The 22,057-nt window shown below is 32.2% G+C and overlaps 1 protein-coding gene across 2 annotated transcripts in view; it reads right to left on the bottom strand.

Moving 5' to 3' along the window:
* Positions 1-564: 564 nt before the first annotated feature.
* Positions 565-22,057, bottom strand: part of LOC127706044 (adhesion G protein-coupled receptor L3-like) — a 28,906-nt gene continuing 7,413 nt past the window's right edge. The window contains exons 2-20 of one of the 2 annotated variants that reach the window (XM_052210449.1): positions 16,183-16,334; positions 15,567-15,700; positions 14,421-14,548; positions 13,018-13,461; positions 12,410-12,507; positions 11,949-12,140; positions 10,952-11,129; positions 10,603-10,719; positions 9,563-9,735; positions 9,254-9,306; positions 8,727-8,847; positions 7,520-7,623; positions 6,956-7,058; positions 6,086-6,239; positions 5,203-5,269; positions 4,723-4,789; positions 3,477-3,571; positions 2,930-3,098; positions 565-1,023 (exon numbers count right to left, since the gene is read on the bottom strand). In XM_052210449.1, coding sequence (XP_052066409.1) covers positions 910-1,023; positions 2,930-3,098; positions 3,477-3,571; positions 4,723-4,789; positions 5,203-5,269; positions 6,086-6,239; positions 6,956-7,058; positions 7,520-7,623; positions 8,727-8,847; positions 9,254-9,306; positions 9,563-9,735; positions 10,603-10,719; positions 10,952-11,129; positions 11,949-12,140; positions 12,410-12,507; positions 13,018-13,461; positions 14,421-14,548; positions 15,567-15,700; positions 16,183-16,334 — 2,663 coding nt within the window. In that variant the 3' untranslated portion in view covers positions 565-909. Of the gene's footprint in view, positions 1,024-2,929; positions 3,099-3,476; positions 3,572-4,722; positions 4,790-5,202; positions 5,270-6,085; positions 6,240-6,955; positions 7,059-7,519; positions 7,624-8,726; positions 8,848-9,253; positions 9,307-9,562; positions 9,736-10,602; positions 10,720-10,951; positions 11,130-11,948; positions 12,141-12,409; positions 12,508-13,017; positions 13,462-14,420; positions 14,549-15,551; positions 15,701-16,182; positions 16,335-22,057 lie in introns of both variants that reach the window. The other variant, XM_052210446.1, reaches the window with a different exon arrangement.

The raw sequence follows: 22,057 nt of genomic DNA on the forward strand, positions 1-22,057 counted from the left end.
AGATTATTTGGTATTTAGAAAATCAGTTTTACAAATTAGACGGAAATACTCGACAAAACAAATCGTAAAATCGTAAATCAAGTCGAGCTGTCGCAAAATATTTCGCACGTGGAGTAGAAACTGCGTATCCTTCCGGAGAACTGAGTGTACTCCTGGTGTTAATGATTGGGTTCTTATTTCCAGAGACATATAAGTTATATGTCTTTGGTATTGCTAAAACTTTTGTGTTCTGTGTAGTTTTTGGTGGACTGTTGTTGTCTTCTTTCTGTTGTGGATGGTGTTTTTCTTTGACTTATGATTTTGCTTGCTCAGTGGTATTTTCTTCTCCTTTCTCAAATATCAACATTCAGACAATTGAACAGATGAATATTTGAACAAAAAGAAAAGCAGACAGTCAGCCGAACAAAAAGACGGCAATATAGGTGATCCAATATATTGACAGACAAGCGAAAACACACATGCAAACAAAAGCGGAAGAACTAAAAAATACCATTAATCTGCAATTAGTCATTATTGAAAATCAGCGACCTTAAAATATTTCTTTAAATAAGAACCGTGTATGACTATCAATATGTAAACATTTATTTAAAGCAATATTGAAATCAACTGTCAACAATATACGATTCAATAAATCATGATCTGATCTGAAAATAAATGTGATTTTCAGAAAATGACATCTATATGTATATATATATATACAGTAAACATAAATGTACATATTATGCTCGTCCTTTCTTCACAATGCATACGTTTCCTTTATTTGTCTTATTTAAGAAACTCCTTGTAGGTGAACACTATCATTTCGTACGCAAAAATAACACTTGATTATGCATAGAATGTAAACGTAATTATGCATGTATTACTGGCCAATGTATTGAACACATTTGGGGCGTCCTTTGTCCACTTTACTCAAGTTGAAACATACACTTCATATGAACCGTCTTTCTTTTTGAATGACGCTGATTTTGTCGAACTTTGCGAGTTGTGTCTTACATGTGCCAGTTTTTTGTATTCAAAGCGAATCTGAAAGAAAAAGAAAGTTTATTATTAAAAAAACTTGAACAATTTTAAAAACAGATTTCATTCGTTGTATTTGATATTAAAGTTACTTTGATTATGAGTCTTATTTTATTTTGCTATTTGATATTTAAACAGTTCTTTTAATATTATCTTGTTCATTAAACTTCATGGGAATAATCTCTACATATGATACATATACGAGTTTACGTAGGCTCGTCTCTCGAGATGCTGTGATTATTTGTTTTTTACAATTTAAGTTTGAGATATCTCATTTACGTCTTCCTTGAATTGAATACAAGATAATAGTCACGTAAGAGACAAATGAACCCGTAATGTCTTATGATACACGTGAGTTTTTGATGGTAGTTTGAGTGTTAAATATTGTTCCAATATAATTTTTAAATATGCACCCTATAGTCATTTAATATATGTACTCTGACATGAGTGCATATGTATACAGTCATGACGCAGGTGGACCTGAGAAAGATTGATATCGACATGTTCACCTAGATAGTATCTAATTAGTGCGTATTGATTACAGGCTCGATAAGACAGTCGAGATAACAATTAAATGTCCCCTTTTATCAATAGTATTTGACTTCTAATAACACCCGATCCTATTTCTAAAAACTATTTATATCTCAAGTATTCTGATACCATCAATATGAAGTCAAAATACTGCGCACCTTTTCGTTAGCACTGTTTTGTTTCTTGTTCTCATTGTTCTACAATTACATTACATTTTGTACATGTATGTTTCATGCGGTCTAAGAATCCGTACTTTTGATTGACATAAAGCAATCACGAGGAATTTCAATATCAAATTGTGTTGCGTGATAAATTTCAACATCGTTGACTGCGCCACCTGCTTCTCATAACAGCATCACAACAATGCATAGGAAATTTCAGCGAAAAGTTTGCTATAACTCGTATTTTCATGGTTGTATAGTATACTCATGTAATTATAGGAATGGAATATTTCTTTTTGTAGTTAAATAGGGTTGTAAAAGCGTTGATCGTGCAAACATTTTTAGTATGAAGCGATACACAAAATGTACGTCGGTAAACGCGTTTAACAAATAATACATGATGGTCTTGAAGTAAAGATGCTAGGTACTGACGTCGTTATCATCTTAATTACATGTTATAGTGTTCTTCATATTTTTAACCTTTACTGTTTAGTCCATTTTTTGTATATACTTTTGGCGTGGCTAGGTATTTATGCATCCCGCCATTGTGTTATTGTGCTAAGGTCATTTTTGTATTCTTGTCTTTCATTTTTGTACTTTGTCTATAAGAGTGTCTATATGCCATTTTGTTGTTCTTTGTTGAAATCGTTATTTGTTTTATAGTGATTAATATTATAACACAATGTTGACTGCTGTACCCCAATTTTTGACATTTTTATCTATTATGTCTGTTTGTTTGTCTCACACATTGTTGTCAATATAATGGAATTCTATATGACTTTCATACAAGTGAGAGGTTTATCTAGCTATAAAAGCAGGTTTAATCCACCATTTTCTACATAAGAAAATGCCTGTACCAAGTCAGGAATATGACAGTTGCTTCCCATTCGTTTGATGTGTTTGAGCTTTTGGTTTTAATTTTCCTTGGAGTTCGGTATTTTTGTAATTTTACTTTTTACACCACAATAAAGTTACAAAAAGGAGTATTCAATTCTTATTTGAATTGCAACTTTTATCTTATTTTTCCTGTGAAGTCTTGTGTTTTGTGTCTTTAGTCTGTGTAGTTACACTCCAGGTTGAAACTATAGACTGGAGCCCCTAAAATTCACAATATCTTCAATATATTCCACATAGTTCAAAGCAGAGTATGAGTCTTAAATATAAATATGATATGTATTTAATGATTAGATAAAAAAAATAATATGGGAAAACAGTCTTACCTTTTTATTCAATAAACAATGAAATATGAAAATGAAAAGTCCCTGAATACTGTTGAGAACTGTAAATGTATATGCAAACGCTACTGTTGATTCATTGATGAAGAAATATCCAAATACCCATGTTGATCCCAGAAGAACTTCAACAGCAAAAGCACCCTGTATCCATGCCCTGTAAATTCAAACAAATGTTGATAAAATCTATAGACTATGTAAAAGGTTTGATTGAACTTAAAAGTCAAAAATGGCATGTGAATGAAATGTACTTGCAGTTAGAACTGTATGGACAATTATAGAACACTTCTCCGGTGAGTTACCAGTGTGTTACCAGTGCTGTCTATGTTTCTATCAAAGAACCTCGTTGTCACCAATATAATAAAAGAGAGGCGAAATATATCAAAAAGATATTCAACTCATAAGTCGAAAAAAAAACTGACAATGCCATGGCAAAAAAAGAAAAACGACCAAAAGATAAACAACACATAGCACACAAAAACAACAGAGAAAACTAAAGCTAAAGTTTATGAAAAATTGCATTCGTTTTTCTCACCTGAAATTACTTTGCTGGCTTCTTTCCCTAGCAAATACGTATGCTGAATGCCTGCATACCATTGATAAGGCGTACATAAGAATTGTTGTATTAATCTGAAAAAGATATTAAATTGATCTGGTCATGAACTACAGTATTATCATCAATTATATCTCACTTTATGTAACCTTTAGATAATGCACGTATTCGTATTTGTTTCAATAATTATAATTATATGTCGTACCTCACTGCAGAACTAATTAAAATTACAGCAAAAATTTTTAACCGTCAGCTATTTTGTAAATTATTTTTAGAAAATAGTCGAACTATAATTCATAATTTAGGTAATTCGGTTAGACGGATTTTGTGATAAGTACCATGCATGGATATTCAATCACCTTTTCCGTTTAAATAAACTATATGAAAACATATACTAATATTATTTCTTATACAATGTAAGTCTTTATGATATTGAAGAAACTATACTATAATCCTTACATTCACCTGCTATAAAATATGAAACAGATGCAGCTTAACTCTAACTTGATTCTTCGTATTTACAAAGTTAAAACTATAGTCTTAGAGGACATGTCTATACTCTATAAAGATTTAAATAAATTAAGCCAACAGTAGTTTACCAATGTTCAAATATTATAAATCGATTAAGGATGTTCGCTACTCTGCTTCAAAATAACAAGCTTTTTAAAAGACTGATATAAATTAATAGTATATAAATAATGGAACTATAAAAGCAGGAAAAAATGAAGGGTCCGTGGCCTTGTTTTTGAGATATAAGCCATTGAAAACTTGGCGGGAAATGATTCTCTCTGGATTTTTCATACATTTAACATTAGCACCTTTTTTCTTTCAAAATCTATGAAAAAATAACAAGGATTTTATAAGATTTTCAAATATGGCTTTTTAAACTATATGTAATAAAATTATGAAAATAAAAGTAGGGGTTAGCGGGCAAAATATGTATTGGCACTACATGGATAAAACCAGAGGATTCCGAATATCTGACAAAAATTCAAAAACAAGAGGAGTGAACATCCTTAAGAAGACAAACGAAGGTAACAAACACAACATGAGGGAATCGCATGAATTCCAGAAGGAGCGAGACGAGGTACGTCGACAGGGTAATCATCTCCTGTTATGTATGCATCACCCGTCATGCGAATCCACATTTAGAGAAAAGGTCACAGTCGGTAAAATTACAGATTAAACGACTATTCTGGTATCTATAGATCTAAGACATAAAACATACTATCAATATTACAGCAACTGGTCCCGTGAAACTCCAAATGAACCATTGGTCTGTTGTTATCCAGCAGCTGAAGTAGATGGAATTAAATAAATAATTTCATTTACATACAAATGAAGGAAGTTTGACACTTGCAATTTCAAATCTCTGTATAAAATTAAAATGAAAATAAGAAGATTTAGTATGATTACCAAGTATATCAAGCTCAATCATTTGTATAGAACAGGTAATAGAACCTTTTGACTAATTTTTATTTTGGCTTCATTAATTCGCATCATTAATAATATTACAAATGATGACTTAAGTGTTGATTTTTCTCAATCTTAATGGAATGTATTCTGATCATCTCTAGGAAAGCGAAGAATATGTAAATGCACGTGAACATTAAAAAAGAAATTCTATACACAAATAAGATAGATTGGATGAGTTTCGTCAAATATGTTTATTTCATTTGATTATTTAGATTCGCCATATTGTACTTACAAATCGTCCGTTCCATATGCCTTAAAATTTATACCAGCTGTTGTACCAACGATTGTAATTGATATTCCTAAAATAATGATAATGCATATCAAATACATGACTCACTTAAAGGTTATTTGTCTGATATGAGTAACAGTGTCCTCAGATGTAGGACTTTCAATTACAAGATGGTATAATTCAACAGACAATAATCTTCGATATATTTGTGCAGCAACCCTTTTACAATAAAGTACCAAATATTACAATCATCTGAACAGAATAAAAATGAGCTTAAATTCCACAGCATTGATATCTTTCTTGTACAATTGGTCAAATTGACCATCGTCAATATTGAGGTTTGAGCGTTCTTGATAAGTATAAATCCAGAAAAGCGCTTCGAATGCACCAAATTTATGAAAAAAGTATCTTTTTCATTTAACAGTGTAATACTACTTCTATTCTTGTCTACAACTTTCCATAACTGTTTTGAAGCCCTGTTGTATTTTCAATGGTCATATGATGTAAACACGTTTTGCCACCTATTTCTGTTTTTGCTCAGTCTGAGAAATCTGATATTTTATAAGAATAGCGAACTTGTAAGGATAGAAGGGATGACTCCAAATTTAACAAAAAACTGTTAAAGATGCCCCTCATAATTATTGGCATTTTAAAATAGGTACACAATAAAATGAAGCTTCAAGAACTAATTGATATCTTAAGAAAAATATATTTCTTAAGGGACACATCATCTGAAATGTTATTTCGAAAAATATGCTGGTATGGTGTTATCTGGGCAAAGGCTTTACGAAAGATTTTTTGTTTTTTGTTCGGTTCAATTTTTATCAATACAAATGTCAATTATTTCTGTACGTACATTGGCGTCATAAGTATCACTTTTACTCACCATATCCTACGAGGTAGTAATATCTCATATTATTCTTGGCAGTATCAAAGACTTGTTGAAGAAGAACCACAATGTGGACACCTTCCATTAACATCCACATAAAAGATGACAGGAAAAAGAAATGAAGGAGCAATGCAATAGCAGCACAGGAAACCTGTAATATCACAATTTGTTTTATGGGATCATTTCAATTATAAAATACATTTGGAATAAATGTACAATGAATCATCCAAAAAGGAACAGAAAAAAAACAAGTTATAATGGAGGTAGGATCTAGCGGCTCTAGGTTTTGCTTACAAATATATGATTCAATTCACGTTATTTCCTTTTTTTATGTTTTATAAAATCATGATTAAAAATCAAGAAAAAATGTATTTGAATATTGACCAGTTTTCCTTATTTCTGTCCATATCCATACCCCGACGTTCATTTTCTTCTCTTCCTTAATTTGCATGAAATATTTGCCACTGGTTGTTAAGAAAACAACAATTTACAAGTCTTAAACCTTTTCAAGTTATAAAAAAAATTATAGCAGGAATCAGAAAGAAAAAGTCCTTAACGTATTGAATCATTAACTTTTCATATCTTTTAATACTTTTTATATATAATATTTGGCATTGAGTGTTCCTAGTGAAAGTACATCCAGAAAAGCGCTTCAGACGCTTAAAATTTATAAAGTGATGTTTTCATTTGTTTTTAAAGAGCATTGTTGCCAATCTTTTCGCAAAAATTATCCCCAAAATGTTACATTAGTTATCATCATATCTTAAGAGAAGATAATCTTGGTTTATGTAGCAGTTTCTGTTAATGTTTGAATATATTTTAATGCACAAACAAACAGTTACTAAACACTACACTAGATAAACTTACCCTATCGTCTGTTCTGTCAATACCGATTATAAATATTAGTTCGGCAGCAAAAAGACAAAATACAAGATTTTTGTGAATGGAATTTCGTTCCCCATCCAGAGATCTAAAAATGAAAGAAAATGATATGAACACATTGAGATATATAAAGCTAGAATCTGTCAGGTGTTTATTTATTAATTGGCATTTTGAAAACAATTAATGCACGTTCCGACTGAAGAAACGTTTGGATTTGAAAAAAAATAACCGAATATGCCACATGTGAAACAGGATCAACTTACCCTTCCGGAGTACCTTCGATTACCCCCCAGTTTTTGATGAGGTTCATGTTGCTCAGTCTTTAGTTAACTATGTTGAGTTCTGTGTACTGTTGTTTGTCTTTTAGTCGTTTATCGTTTTTTGCCATTGCATTGTCAGTTTGTTTTCGACTTATGAGTTTGAATATCCCTTTGGTATCTTTCGCCTCACTTTTACAGACTTGGAAACCAAATTATACAATACTAGTCTGATAATTAACTTTATAGCGCCAAACGACTTGCTGGTATACTTATATATAATGTTTATTACCTGACACATTGAAATGTGATCCAACTCAAAGCTAAACAAGATATAGAGATGATACAACCAATAAAAGTTATGTATCTCAAGAATTTTGTGTGTTCGTATGTCAGCTGAAATATATAAATATAATTTATTAAAACCTTCTGTGTTTATGTTGAGATATTTTTACATCCACTAAACAATCATAGCATGAATGAATACTGTTATTTTGTTAGTATTATGTGTTATCTTTAGATTTAAGTATAGTGTTTTATGATTTTTCTTTCGTTTTTTTTCTTTGGACTTGAACTTGTCTGTCCTTCTTCTCATGTCTTCTTACTTCTTTAACTCTAAAATTCTAACATTAAAAAATGTCACTTTTGTTTTCATAAAAATGTAATTGTTTAATTGTAATCTACATCGATTTAAGTTATGATATCTTATAAACTAGATATGGACAATGCCCCCTCCCTTTTCTGCTCTGCCATATGCATGAGTATAGTTCCACATGTTTTAGATTTGACAAACAGTGGTGTTGGCATACAACTTGAAAGTGTTCCCCTGTCTGTAATACACAATTGATGCCCCCGCCTGACCATACGAAATTATAAATTTAACACTATGTTTGATGATGTAACGGTAGGAGGAGATAGCCGGACAAACCATGATCTCTTTATGCAGCTAGTACCAAAAAAATGACAAAGTCCAACTACCTGTCATTTTCAGAATATTTAAAAGAAATCAACATCCTGTGGCCATGAACACCTCCATTATGTGTATGAACATCCTACTAAATATTAAAGCTGTACCTCCTAAACTGTAGGAGATAGCCGTCCAAACCATGATCTCTTTATGCAGCTAGTAATGACAAAGTCCAACTACCTGTCATTTTCAGAATATTTGAAAAAAATCAAAATCCTGTGGCCATGCACACCTTCATTATGTGTATGAACATCCTACAAAATATTAAAGTTGTACCTCCAAAACTGTAGGAGGAGATAGCCGGACAAACAATGTATCCTAATCCGGACGGACGGACTGACGATCGGACTGACAGACGGACGGACAGGGTAAATTAATATGCCCCTCGGCATTTTGTCGCGGGGCATAAAAAAACTAAAAGAGGTGGTAAGTTTGCTTATGAGAAAACTGTCCACCATGTTCATTTTGTGTCTCTAGCTAGCTGTAACTTTATTTATTTACCAGTTATCTATCTTTTCAATTTATTTAGTACCTTTACTCCAGAAACATCCATCAATATAGCAAAGTTTGTTAGATGGGTACACTGACATGTCACGTGCGTTGCATTTCCTTTAACATAATTACAGCCTTCTTGTGACCATTGTCCATAAACACTGAATGAAAATTATACATACGACATTGAAACAATTCATTGTCTAAATATTCGATCAACAATTTACATTATATATTATTAAGAAACTAAGGTTCCAGACAAAGTTGACGTTAGAGGGTTTCGACTATTCTTTTCGGGCCCCGTTTGTTCATATAGCTCCTCGAGTTTTCATACATCCTTAGCTTTCTGAGCGTTTCTGATAAGGGTTACTACAGGAAAGCGCCTCGAGCATACTATTTAAATTCATCAAGTGTTATTTTTACTTATTTAGTGAGTCCATTAAGGGGTAAGAAAAGATGTTTTATCGTTTTAAACATTTTTTTATTGCTTTAATGCATATGTATTGTATTTCATAGTTTACAGGAACTTCCATTATTTAACCCTTTTTCGAATGATATTGGACTTACCCTTCTGAGAAATTCCAAAAAGAGCATAACGGTTGAGCAGCTTTCCCATAGGTCTGGAATAAAATATATTCTTGTAAAATAAAGTTATTGAAATATCAGTATTCAGAGCAGATAAAAAAGGTACCATTAGATACATATTTGTTCTCATTTGTACTATTCCAATTCGAAGTAAATTGATACGAATAATATTAGATTTTAGAGAAGCTCAATGAACGAACGATTTGAAAATGAAAATAATTTTTGACATTCCTTGGGAAAGATAAGTTTATCATAATATTATTTACAAACACTAAAAACTAGCTGCATTACCCGTGATAACTGGATGGTGAACCTGACAGGACATGGAAACTCAATGGTTTTGTCTCCCGCTATTGAAGCTGATACAACATTGCTGGCAACTTCTACATCAGCCGTATCATCGTTAGTCTTCAGAATATTACCCAGATCATAATGAGTCATAAATACCGCCTTGACTATTCCATCTGTAAAAAACAACATTGTTGTAATTTAGTTTAGTATTTTAAGTTGAGTGGGATAGATCGGGGCAACATAGTCACCAAACTTCAAACTATTCAATGTGAGGACAAACAGATAATGTTAGTATCTTTAAAGATTGTATGAAGTCAGTCTATAACGAATAAAGAAAGCAGTTGACAAGTAGAGAGAAAAAGTTGGTTTCTACTGAATGTCGACTGTCTGTTGAAAAAAACGTCGAACAAACGGAACAGATATGTTTCGGGTATTAAAAAAATCAATCAATTTGATAGGTCTTAAAATGAAACCTTTCTAAAAATAACAAAATGAAGTATGATTTGTGCCTTCTTATATCAATGGATTTATTTCTACATTGACAGTTTACGAAGCAAAGATGGATTAATTTTTTAAATCTGTCAGAATAATTGGGGAAAATTGGATGGTCAATTGTATTGAACAAGAGTAATGGGACATATATTGTATGTACTTTGACAGATAATTGTAAAAGTTGAAATCCAAGTCTGAGAGGTATTACATTTTTTCATTCACCATGTTTTAAATTAGATTCGTGTTGCTCGGTTTTTTTTTCTCTTTCTCGGTGAAATAATGTAGTATTTTCCTTTTATTTTTCGTCTGGTTATTGTGTTGTCTGTCATCTTCGAGTTATGATTTGTATTACCCATTAGTATCTTTTATTGTTTAGAAAGATGTATTCGGAACATTTAAGTGGTCGCTGTTAGATTCGAATGACACTGGTGAGTCTTCTGTAGATGAAACGCACTTCTGGTGCACTGAATTAAAAGGCCTCTTCTTCCCTTCTGATACACTTTTATATAGATAATGATGTGTTACAGAGTTTTAACTGCACGCTTTACCTGATCTATATTTTTGTAAAACTGAGTATGGTATAATGAAACTTGTTCCTTCCTCTCCTCTGTTGTATTCCAAGTCTTGTGCAGAAGAACTTGTATTCAGTACATTGAGCGAAACATCTACAATGATATAAACCTTTTTACTCTCGATACATCAGTTTACAAAAAGCAACTTGCCTGTTTGGAGATTTAGCTAATAAAATTATAATAATTCTTCTTGAAATTGTCCTCATACAGAGCAAAATGAAAATTTAATATTTAGATTCAGAATTGGATTCTTAAAAAACTGGTTACAGGGTATTGGCATAATTCAAGACAATTAAAAATAATTGTTCAAAAATTTGATGCTTACATATTTTTTCTGTTTTCGTACTAATAGATGCAGTGGTCTGAAGAGCATCGGTCATTCTTAAAGCAGTATCCTCGATAACAAACAAGAGGTCTGATGCAGCACGTTCTTTGTCATCTGACAGGATATTTCTACTCACTTCTGTTTTGCTGAACAGGTAATTCCCAGCCTTAACAACTTCCTGTAGAATAATTTATAATAAAAGCGAATATAAATTTTTATATTTAAATTTAAAATAAACAAAAAAATTTAAAGTTGTGCGTCGACAATTTCTCCATTTCACGTGATCTGGAATTTCCAAATAGTTTCGTTATTGTGTGATTTTCCATTCAATAAAAAGGTAATCAGACTTTAATAAAGCAGCGGAAGATACCACAAGGACAATCAAAATTCATAAGTCAAGGAGAAACTGACAAAAACCATTCCAAAAAGACGTAAAACATCGAAGACAAACAACATTCTATAAAAGACTTCAGAGAAAACCAAAGACCGAGCTACACGAACTATCTTTATGGTAACTTATTATAATCTTAATATCATCATTCAAATATATTATAACAATATCTGTGCCTTCGAAACGGGACTCATTGTTAATCCATTTCTAAACTTAGAACTTACGAAGATACATAACCATGAACAAGCAGGTACTACATTATAGCGCTGTTCACTGGATATAATATATTGTCTGTTTACTTGTATTGCATGAGTGATTCTCATGTACATTCAATCACAATCCATTCAAGACATATACTGCTCAAGATTGTGATGAATATTCTTCTTCCAACATATTTTTTATAGTTTCAATATTTTGCTCCCAAATAAAATTAACAACAGTTTTTCAATGGATTCCATATCTTTCTGTGTAATGTTTTGTGAACTGTTGTCCTTTCGAATTTTTTGTTGTTGCTTTTGACAATGGTATTGTCTGTTCCGTTTCCGGTTCATTTTAAGCGATGATAATTAAACAAATAATCAATTTTCAACAACACTTTAAACATACCCTAAGCATCGTTTCAGTTTCTTTCACATTTTTAGGCTTTGCTTTTACCATATGATGCAGTATGGCTGTTGATGTTGAAATATCTGCTGCTGTCATGTGATATGAAGTGACTACACTCTCTGTTAAGTTGGCTGCAATCGATACCATGTCCTCTGTTGTTGGAACGCTCTTGCGATTAATAATGGAATCTACCTGTATAAGTTAATCACGTGTGTACATCAAAAATACAATATTGTAAAAAACTTTAGTTCGATAATCAATTGTGAATATGGATAAATAAAATATTAAAAAGGAAAACTTGACAACATTTATACATTTATTTGATTTGGTTCGCATGTTTATCATAAGTGCAAAAAAAGCAACATATTCAGTAATGCAAGAGAGTTTTATTTAAATGATTCTGATCATGCTTTGAATAAGTAAATATAATGTCATGTCATATGCCAATGAAAAATAATTACCATTTTGTTTATTCTTTGAATATCAGATGAGGAACATTCTGTCAGATTTGGCTGTTCCTTCCAGCCTGAGTTCGGAACACAGGTCCAGGTGGAATATCCTATAAACAAGTTATGACGTTCATCATTAAACAAATGTAACTGTGAAATAAATCGGTGTTTTTAATCCTTTAATTTTCTTATATTATATGTCTAAAAGTACAAAACTTTATTCTTATCGTAAGCACGTATTTAATAAAAAAAAATATTATAAGAACCAATTATTTATCAATGTACAAGAGAGGCACAAGATACCATGGGGACAATCAAAATCACAATAAACTGACATCGTCATGGTAAACAAAGAAAAAGACCAAAGGACAAACAACAGTATACAAAACACAACATAGAAAACTAAAGACTGAGCAACTCGAAATCAACCAAAAACCGGATGGCGGAGGAGGGGGTGGGGGGGGGGGGGGGGGGGGGGGGGGGGGGGGGGTGGAATCAGAGGTGCTCCGAAAGGGTAAGCAGATCCTGTTCCACGTGTGGCACCCGTCAGGCCCGTCATAGATTTTATGCAAATCATAATAGTTAAATTAAATCTTCTTGGTAAAATATGCAATTCTTACCTGCCGTATCAGGACAAGGCTGCTTAACTGTTGTAGCTATTCTCGTTGCTGGCCATTTTATTCCATAGGCAAATACCTCTGGACATTCAGGTTTACGATTTATATATGAGGAAGCTGTTGGTTTCGGTGCGTGAAATGTTGATGAGGTCAGTTTTGGTGGTGTTGATGAGGTCAGTTTTGGTGGTGTTGTGGTCGTCTTCGTCAATGGCTGAAGTTTAGATTGAGATATTGTCGTCTTTGATGAAAAGGATGTTTTCGTTATGTTTACAGTAACTGTTGTCTTATGCTTTGTTGATATGTTATCCTGCTGTGTTGTAGCATCAGATGTGTGTAAAGGAACTGATGTTTCTGGTGATATAGTTGATGATACCAAGGTTGGGCTGGTAGAGGAAACAGATGAAGGCGTCGGCGTCGTCGTTGTAGTTTGTCGTGGTGCTGGTGTAACTGAATATATATATATATATATATATATATATATATATGAAATGTATTACTTCCAGGTCTTTTCCATGTTCATTATGAAATTATATATTGTCTTAGATAATAACAAAAATAAATAAAACAAAATGCCCATAGTGTGTCATTTTGTCTCTGTTGAATCTAGCAACACCTTTTGTATAATGTAAAGGTATAGGTTCCGAATATACATAGATATATGTTAAATTTGATCATTTTCTATTTGCCTGCTTTCAGTAATTTTCCGCATTCTACATGTACATGTGCTTGTCTCAAATCTGGATGTCATCAGTTGTTGTTTTTTGCTAAATTTTATAATGTTGCCTTTTGCTGAATATTATGATATGGTCGTTTGTTATCCCATTGACGTATACACGTTGTCTCCTTTTATTCAGATTGTTTATTTCACATTTTGACATATCATTGATGGTCTTAAATTTAATCACACGCTTTACAGACTTAGGCGATTAAGAGCTGGACATATATGCTTTAAATGATTTAAAAACGTCGTGACAATTGACAAAAACGACATAGGTGCTTTTAATAGATGTCTTGACAATTGACTAATTGTATATAAAAAAAGATTGCCCTTTTTTGTCTTTTTCTGTTATCCCATAGGTAGTCGCTATCTATGTGACCCTAAACTCTTTTTATATTCATAATAAGAAAAAGATAAGCACTCGCGTGGTTTCTGGCGTGAGGCCATCATAATTGCATATGTCAGTATCTGAACAAACGGGTTCTGAAGTAAGGCATAGCAAATGAGAATATATATCAGTGCCGAAACACGAGGTTTCTTATGTAAGACCAGCATATTAGCAAATGCCAGTGTCTGCACGATGAGATCCCTGAACTCTGGAAATGTCAGTTAATAAAAAGAAGAAAATTAATATTAAACCATTGTAGTTGTGCAAGAACATATCTTGATATGAACATGGTTTACTCACTCTTAATTCTCTCACAAATGAATGGTTTTTGTTCACTGCAGTCTTTGTCGAACATTTTCCCTGAGAAATGAAAGTCTGCGCACAACTCGTTTCCACCTCTATTATCTGGCTCACCTTGTGCCCATGGGCTAGAATAAAACAGATAGTGATTTCCTTTTCTAATTTCAAATAATTTCTATTCATTTTAGTTTGTATAAACTAAAATAAGAAAGTCAAAAATAATTTCAAACTTAATGTCCAAACATAATGCAGCTGACATAAACGGAGGACTGTCAACAGATGGCGTAAATAGATAATGATTGTGACATGTGAACCAATGGGATATCTTAATTGTGATTATCACATGTCAACCAATGAAATAACTAGAATATTATTATCACATATCAACCAATGGAATAAATAGAATATAATTGTCACACGTTAACCGATAGGATATTTAGATGTCAACCAAAGGAATAATTATATTACCATTGTTACATTCCCTGGCTTGTTTAAACATTTCATAATGAACGAAATGATTGATGCTGAAATTTATTTGTATGGCATTACAGTTTAATATGATTAAGGGAAGCCGTAATGATACACTAATAAAAATAATTCTGAACAAAAAGATCTGTTTTGTCAAGCCTTAACGGACTAGATTGATATACCATAGGTAGGGCCAATTTTCCCTGAATTGGTTTCAATAACATGGTCAAAACCAGATAGTTGTTAAAACTTACTGGAATTAAATGTTAAAGAGACTAAATAATGTACTTTATGTATTTTACAATAATCAAGTCTATTTTTATCAGTTGAATTCTATTCCGTGCTAAAATTGTCGTCGAAGACCACTTTAGAGACAATTCAATACAATATTGCAAATTCTATATATTTTTTCATTATTATTTTTGCATCGAAGGACCTCGTTATCAAGCATAAATTAATTTGTATTTCAGAGACAATACATAGTTTTCCTTTGGACAGACTTTCGGATAAGGTTAAAATGAAAATTTGAGCCATCTATTATAAATCATTACATGTTTGAAATACGTTATAGTGTTTGCAGAAACACCGTTAATTTTAGAAAAGATTGGAAAGATATTTCAAAAGTGCGAAATAAATTCAGGGGAGCTTGGCGTACCTACATACCTCTTTGATATATACCTTGAACGTAGTGAAAGAAAACTGCCATCCTGCCATACCCATCTTGCCTCAGATCGGTTGTGAGATAAACCTACCCACCAATATAATTCATTCGGTTTCTTTATTCTAGGCATTAGTCCTCTTCGAAGGGCTATCTATTAAACAAAAATAACGGTTTATCTCATCTACGCTTTCTTTTCAGATCATTTTATTGCAAATTTCAAATAAAAGCTTTCTTTTACAAAACTAGAAAAAGACAGCTAAAATCTAGCAACTGAGACTTATGATGTAGCTTGAGCTGTCTTATAGCCAATATCAAACATATCCCTTTATTTTTATCAACTGAGTTTACTGGTCTAATGAATTTGGCTTGAATATACTTCATTTCAACTCAACAAGACTGGTTAACATATAAGTATTCCCAAAGTATTGTGTCAAGTTGACAACTTGTCCCGATCGAAGAGCGCACGAAATTGACGAACTTATCGCCATTTTTTGTGGTAAGAAGTTTTCATATATGATGTTATGTGTGAAGTCTAAATGTGCATGAAGTACGTTGAAACCAGAGGGAAGTCTTGACTAATTTCAGAGATGTTAGAGAAAATATATGTTTACGTCAATTAAAGATTCTGTATACCTTTTCTCTGTAGGAGTTCACTGATATAAGGCTTCCTCCATAATCTTCACATTTCTGCTGAGCCGCTTTCCATGGTAACATGTGTGTTTTATCAAACAGTACACAGTTCCGGTGCAGTAATACCCATGGGTCCTCGCATTTAAGGGATTCACCTAATAGAAATTAATAAAAAGTAAAAATGCGTTTATTTGAAGAAAAACTATAAGCTTCAATTTTTTATATTTAAAAAAAAGTTTACCGTAGGGTTTTTTTCTGCGCTATATGATTTACATAGATGTAATAACTGAAACTATATCAAAACGTTTATGACATACGAAAAAAAAAACTAAAGCAATGAAATGAAGAAATACATAGATTTGAAAACTTGTTCGCATAAATATTTCTTCCGGATGTCGCAACGCACTAGTTCGATATTATGACACATGGTTTCAGTTGACAAGATTTACTTTTTTTCTTCAAATTTTATCAATTATTTACTTATCTTGAACCGTGATTCTAATTGTTAACCACTTCAAAAGCGGGGGAAAACCTGAGACTTCCTTATAGATAAGACACCTTAATTTCACTGCTTTTTATAATTTATTCAGAATGTCTTCTAATGGCACCTATGAATTCGTAAAGATATTAGCAGAATGGCATTGTTTCTTAATCTCTTTAATTCAAAGAAATCACATTTGACTAAAATCATACTCTTTCCTCCAAAATTGCTGTCTAATATATAATTAAATATTTCAAATCAAAACTTGATAAATTATACTTCTCATGCATTATTTAAACCTTATCTTGGAGGATACGATAAAAGTACAAAATAATCCCAGTCAAATTTACCTTTGGGGGCCTGATTAATGCAGAAATTATTTTTTCTCATAATTTCAAATATAAAAATATCATTTTTTATCGAAAACATCCTTATTGTGGTGTAAACAACTTTTCTCATATATTTGATTTCTACCAAACATTGTGAATGTTAACAGGAATGATACTTCACCGAATCATCATAACTGGAATCACAACAACGTTTCTTTATATTTCATAACAGATGTAATGAATCGTACACATTCTAATTATGCTCCATAAAACGGAGAAACTCTATCAGCAGAATAGTCCAATATAGCCAAATAAATAGAAGCAAACTGACCTCATGTGTTTGGAAACACTTAGTTAGATAACAGACTTGAATTCGGAACAATTTTATTAGATTTTCGTTATAGCATAATAATTTTTCTAGTAACTTATTAAAAAAAAAATCAGAAAAAAATCCACGCTTTTTATACAATATAATGTTGTGTTATGTTATGTAAATATTTAAAATGTGAAAGGAAATAAAAATGTTATCAAGTGTAGCACCAAGTGCTCTCTCGTGCTCTGGCTTATAATCGGTTAGTGGATTTCAAGACAAACACCATGTGCAGTCTCTATCATTTAATATTATTTGTATAATGACATCATACAGATTCCATTTAGAACACAACATCATACATGAATGTTATATAACCCATCAATCAAGTCAACAGTACAGGCATTTTCATGCATGTCTGCAATTTTAATGCCCTGGTGTCTTTTTCTTAATCTTAATCACGTGCCAAAATATTTTAGAGCCTTGTGGTTTAAATTCAATATTGTTCAACTTTTGCATCAGAATTATTATTTTACGTTTTGCAAATTGTATATGTTTGTTTACAAACTTGTATTACATTTCTATGTTATCATTTTTTATACAACCCGGCCCTCTATTTGGCAGTTGCTTTTAAATTAACTGTTAAAATGCTGGAAATTCTCTGATTTATAAAATTATCCACGTGAATTTCGGACATTGTACAATTGCTTTCGACTTAGAAAAATCTAATCCTGTTTCGATGATTTGCTTTGAAATTTGTCAAATGAGTTCATAAACTTTTTTTTTAAATAAGAATATGACGTGTCCATAGGACACTATGTACGTATGCACATTTACATGTTCAGTGAACTGTGAAATCTTTTTCATAATTCATATTTGGCATATATTTTAAGAAGTTCATATCATGATAAAGTGGGTACAAAGTTTCAAGTTGGTGTGACCACTACTTTATGGAAAAGTCCCTTAAACCAAAACTTTAACGTGTTACGGAACGGGATGGACGCATAGACCGGAAAGCATGTTCCATTCTACGTACCCTAAATGATTAAAATGGCAAAATCATGATGATCATGTGACACGTATTTGATAAACTTTGTGTTCCACGGTTTTATAACTTGTTTTAGCTGTCATTCTAACAGGGAGTATTCATTTCTGGCTTCAATTTTGAATTTCTAAGATTATCAATTGATAGATCATGATAGAGAAAACGCCTACCATAATGAAATACGACTTGAATGTGAAGAAAAGACTACCACAAGACAATAAATATATTTATATATATATTCATTTTCTTCCACACCAGATACATTTTGTTTTACCGAAAAGGGTGCATTATAAAGAGTAAAAAAACAAAGATTGGAAACTAAATGTTACTAAACAATAAAGCAAAAATAGAAAAATGGGTGTTTGGCATGTCTTGTACTTGTTCAATGTACATTCAAAAATAATGTATATAAGCCGTGGCCATATTCCTTATTCGCACTTTATATATCCGTTTCCATTTCCTTACTAATTTCAAATCGACGTATTTATTGGTGTTTTCTTAACTTCCAGTGGCACATATTTCATGCATATTCTGGACCAATATGCAATTCGAGAATTCACTTGTTACTCTATCTGGGTGGTTTTTAACTTTAACAACATTGACTAGCTGTTAAGCCCTCGCACGGTCGGCTCGGTGCCCGAAGGCGTTTGGTGAGCGTTTAAATATTTTGTTGACAAAATGCTGGAAAAGTTGAAAAGGACGGCAGCCATTTTGGTTTTGGTAAGATCTTTTTGTTTGTTGACTATTTTGGTTAGTTTACTTCCTCCACAACGGCTGCTTTCAGGGCCAGGTTGGTCAGCTGTGCGGCCCGCTTACCACGATGATAGAGTACTGGTCGATGAATCTCGGACATAGTAATAACGATGACAGGAAGCATTATCAGGACCAATGTCGTAAGACAGTGAAATGGCGGTCCACTATCTAACACCTAGGATACAGGCCCTCGGACGTCAGTCGCCATAACACTCCCCCATTCATAATGGGTTTTGGAGTGTATGCTGACGCGGGTATTTCCATAGACCACAATGTAGACTGTGCAATGTTGGATTGGTATCTGTCATCGAAAGTAGTATTTAAAGTCGTTGAACCATCTATAAGTAAACCGACGTCGCAAATAGTGGGTAAAGAGGAGCTGACCGAGCACGTCCGTTCAGTTGTAATGACTGAGACGTGACTGTGAATTGATGGATTGATTGACTGGTTACTCTTTCATTTCAAATTCAAATTAAGGTAGATTAACTGTATACCGCTATCTGGAATTGTAAGATAGTTGTACACAATAGGTCTAGTTCTTTGCTTAAATCTTCAAATATTTAGACAGATTGGCAATTAATGTGTAAGATTTTCGTTTAAATAAATAAAAATAAGTGATTTATTGCATTTGTTTGACTGTTTCAACAAATACTAAATATTTGTTTGTGTTCGATTCAATTTTCTAACTTAGCCATATAAGGGGAGATAACTCTTGTAGTAAAAAAATATACTAGAATGATAGTGAAATTTTTATTTTTTACTTGTAGCAAGAAACAAGTACGGTGACACCTTTTTTTCTTTTTATTTTCTTAAAGTATATTATAAAACCTATCTTTTCATATTTATTTCGAAATTCTATCTCATAGATTTCCTTTTAATCACAAATTTTTTTCATGAATAAATCTATGCAAAATTTGGCAATTTTGGACGACTTGTAGCTTGAAAAATAGCACGGTGACACGTTTGATTTTATTTAATTATAAAAAGCATGGCAAAAGTATAAGAAAATTCTATCTGAGGAAATATATAGTGATGATCCACCTTAAACAGGAGTCAGTCTTATTAAAGGCAGAGTTTGTACCTTATTCTTTTATTTAGTTAATTAGGTGGTAGAATGCGCTTAATGTGCTGAGGTGGCGTTTTGAGTTCAATCTACGTAGTCGATTTAGAGATTGTTGATTGGTAGTGACACCTGGTCATAGTCGTAGACTTAAAACATCTGTAGATGATCTTCACCACTTATCTCGTTTTTACGGTAAAACATATATCAACCAACATTTTCAAAATCAGACTAACTTTTACAGTTCCATGTTTTTCCATAGAATTTGAAGGTCATTATTATACTGTTCAATAAGTGTTTATAAATGTTTATTCCGAATTCACAAGTAACTTAATTGGTCGTTTTACCAATAACTTTCAAAGTAACAAGTTGTAATTAGTACTTGACTTCGGAAGTAAATAGAAACATATAAGGATTTTTTGTCGGTAAATGATTACCAAAACACAGACATAGTGGCGCCATACGCCCATTATCTGAAAGATTGACAAGTTGAAAGTTATGTCAAATTAGAACCCTGCTCGTGTTTCCTACGCTAGAAAAAGTGTAAATTTTTATTGGTGCTGAAGTGCTAATAAAACAGAAAACGGAATCATTTCATTCAATAGCATAAGAACCATTTTATGTTATTTTTTTAATATTCTGTTTGTTCTTATGTAGTGTTGTTACACCACTGTACCAGGGAAAGGGGGGACGAGCGCTCACAAACATGTTTAACCCCGTCACATTCTATATATTCTTGTCCTAAATCAGGACCTTGTCATTCAGTGAATATCTTCGGTTGCTGTCTGTCATATTTGTTTTTTTGTTTATTGCTTTGTCTTAAATCAGTTTTTTTTTCTTTGAATTGTTTGGGCCCATTTTGTCATGTCAGGGACTTCTATAGGTGACTATACGGTATTTTGCTCATTGTTGAAGGTTGAATGACCTTTAATTGCTTAAATCCACGTCGTTTGGACTATGTTAGATACTTGTCTCATTGGCAATCATACCACATCTCCTTATTCTATACTGATCATTTCAAAGATTTAAAAATGTTATACTGAACAATAAAATATCTTGCCAGTAATTTACTCGTGCTCCGTCATGTCACCTGTGACAGACCCAAATATTGGTGCACTTGAACGATAGAAAAAAATCCATGGACAAAAGACAGGAATTGAACATTTTAGTGAAGTATTTTGTTTCATTGAAAAGAAAAATTGTTTTTGATTGGTTAAATTAACTAAATTATGTACATGTTATTGATAATTAGAATTTCTTCCGAGGCAAAGAAGAAAACACTGCAGATTGTATATATATTCGAAATTTGGTGACCGGTTTCATTTATGTTTAATGTTATAGGTAAATAGGTTAATCAAGGCACAATTTTAAATTTAATGAGTTTAATTTCTTTTGAATTTAACATAACGTTGGTCCAAACACAATCAGGTAACTGACATTAATAATACTTTAAGAAAATCATCTGTTGTATCCTAGCGTTGTATCCGTAAAACTTTCAAGCTTTAATCACATGACAACAATGCGCAGTATCACAAAGCACCTTTATGTGGTGAAAACATTTTTTTCCCTAGTACATTGTACAGAATATAATGAAATATGAGTTAAAAGTCAATGGGACAGCAACCAAACGATAAGAATAACCAAAAGAAATCTAGACAACAGCATACTTCAACATTTTGCCATGAAATTTGAGAACGAGCGTTAAACAAATATTTCATCCAATCTTAAGTATTTGATTCGTCTCTTACATTCCTCATCTGTTGGATTTTTTAAAAAAATTATGAGAAAAATAATGTCTTTATCACGTGTGTACATCTGTAAACCATACAAGTTATATTCCAAACATTATGCCATGTGAAAATGTCATTTATTTGATTACTATTAATTATGTCAGCAAAGA

Source organism: Mytilus californianus, unplaced genomic scaffold (genome assembly GCF_021869535.1).
Source record: "Mytilus californianus isolate M0D057914Y unplaced genomic scaffold, xbMytCali1.0.p SCAF_1, whole genome shotgun sequence".
NCBI classification, from domain to species: domain Eukaryota; kingdom Metazoa; phylum Mollusca; class Bivalvia; order Mytilida; family Mytilidae; genus Mytilus; species Mytilus californianus.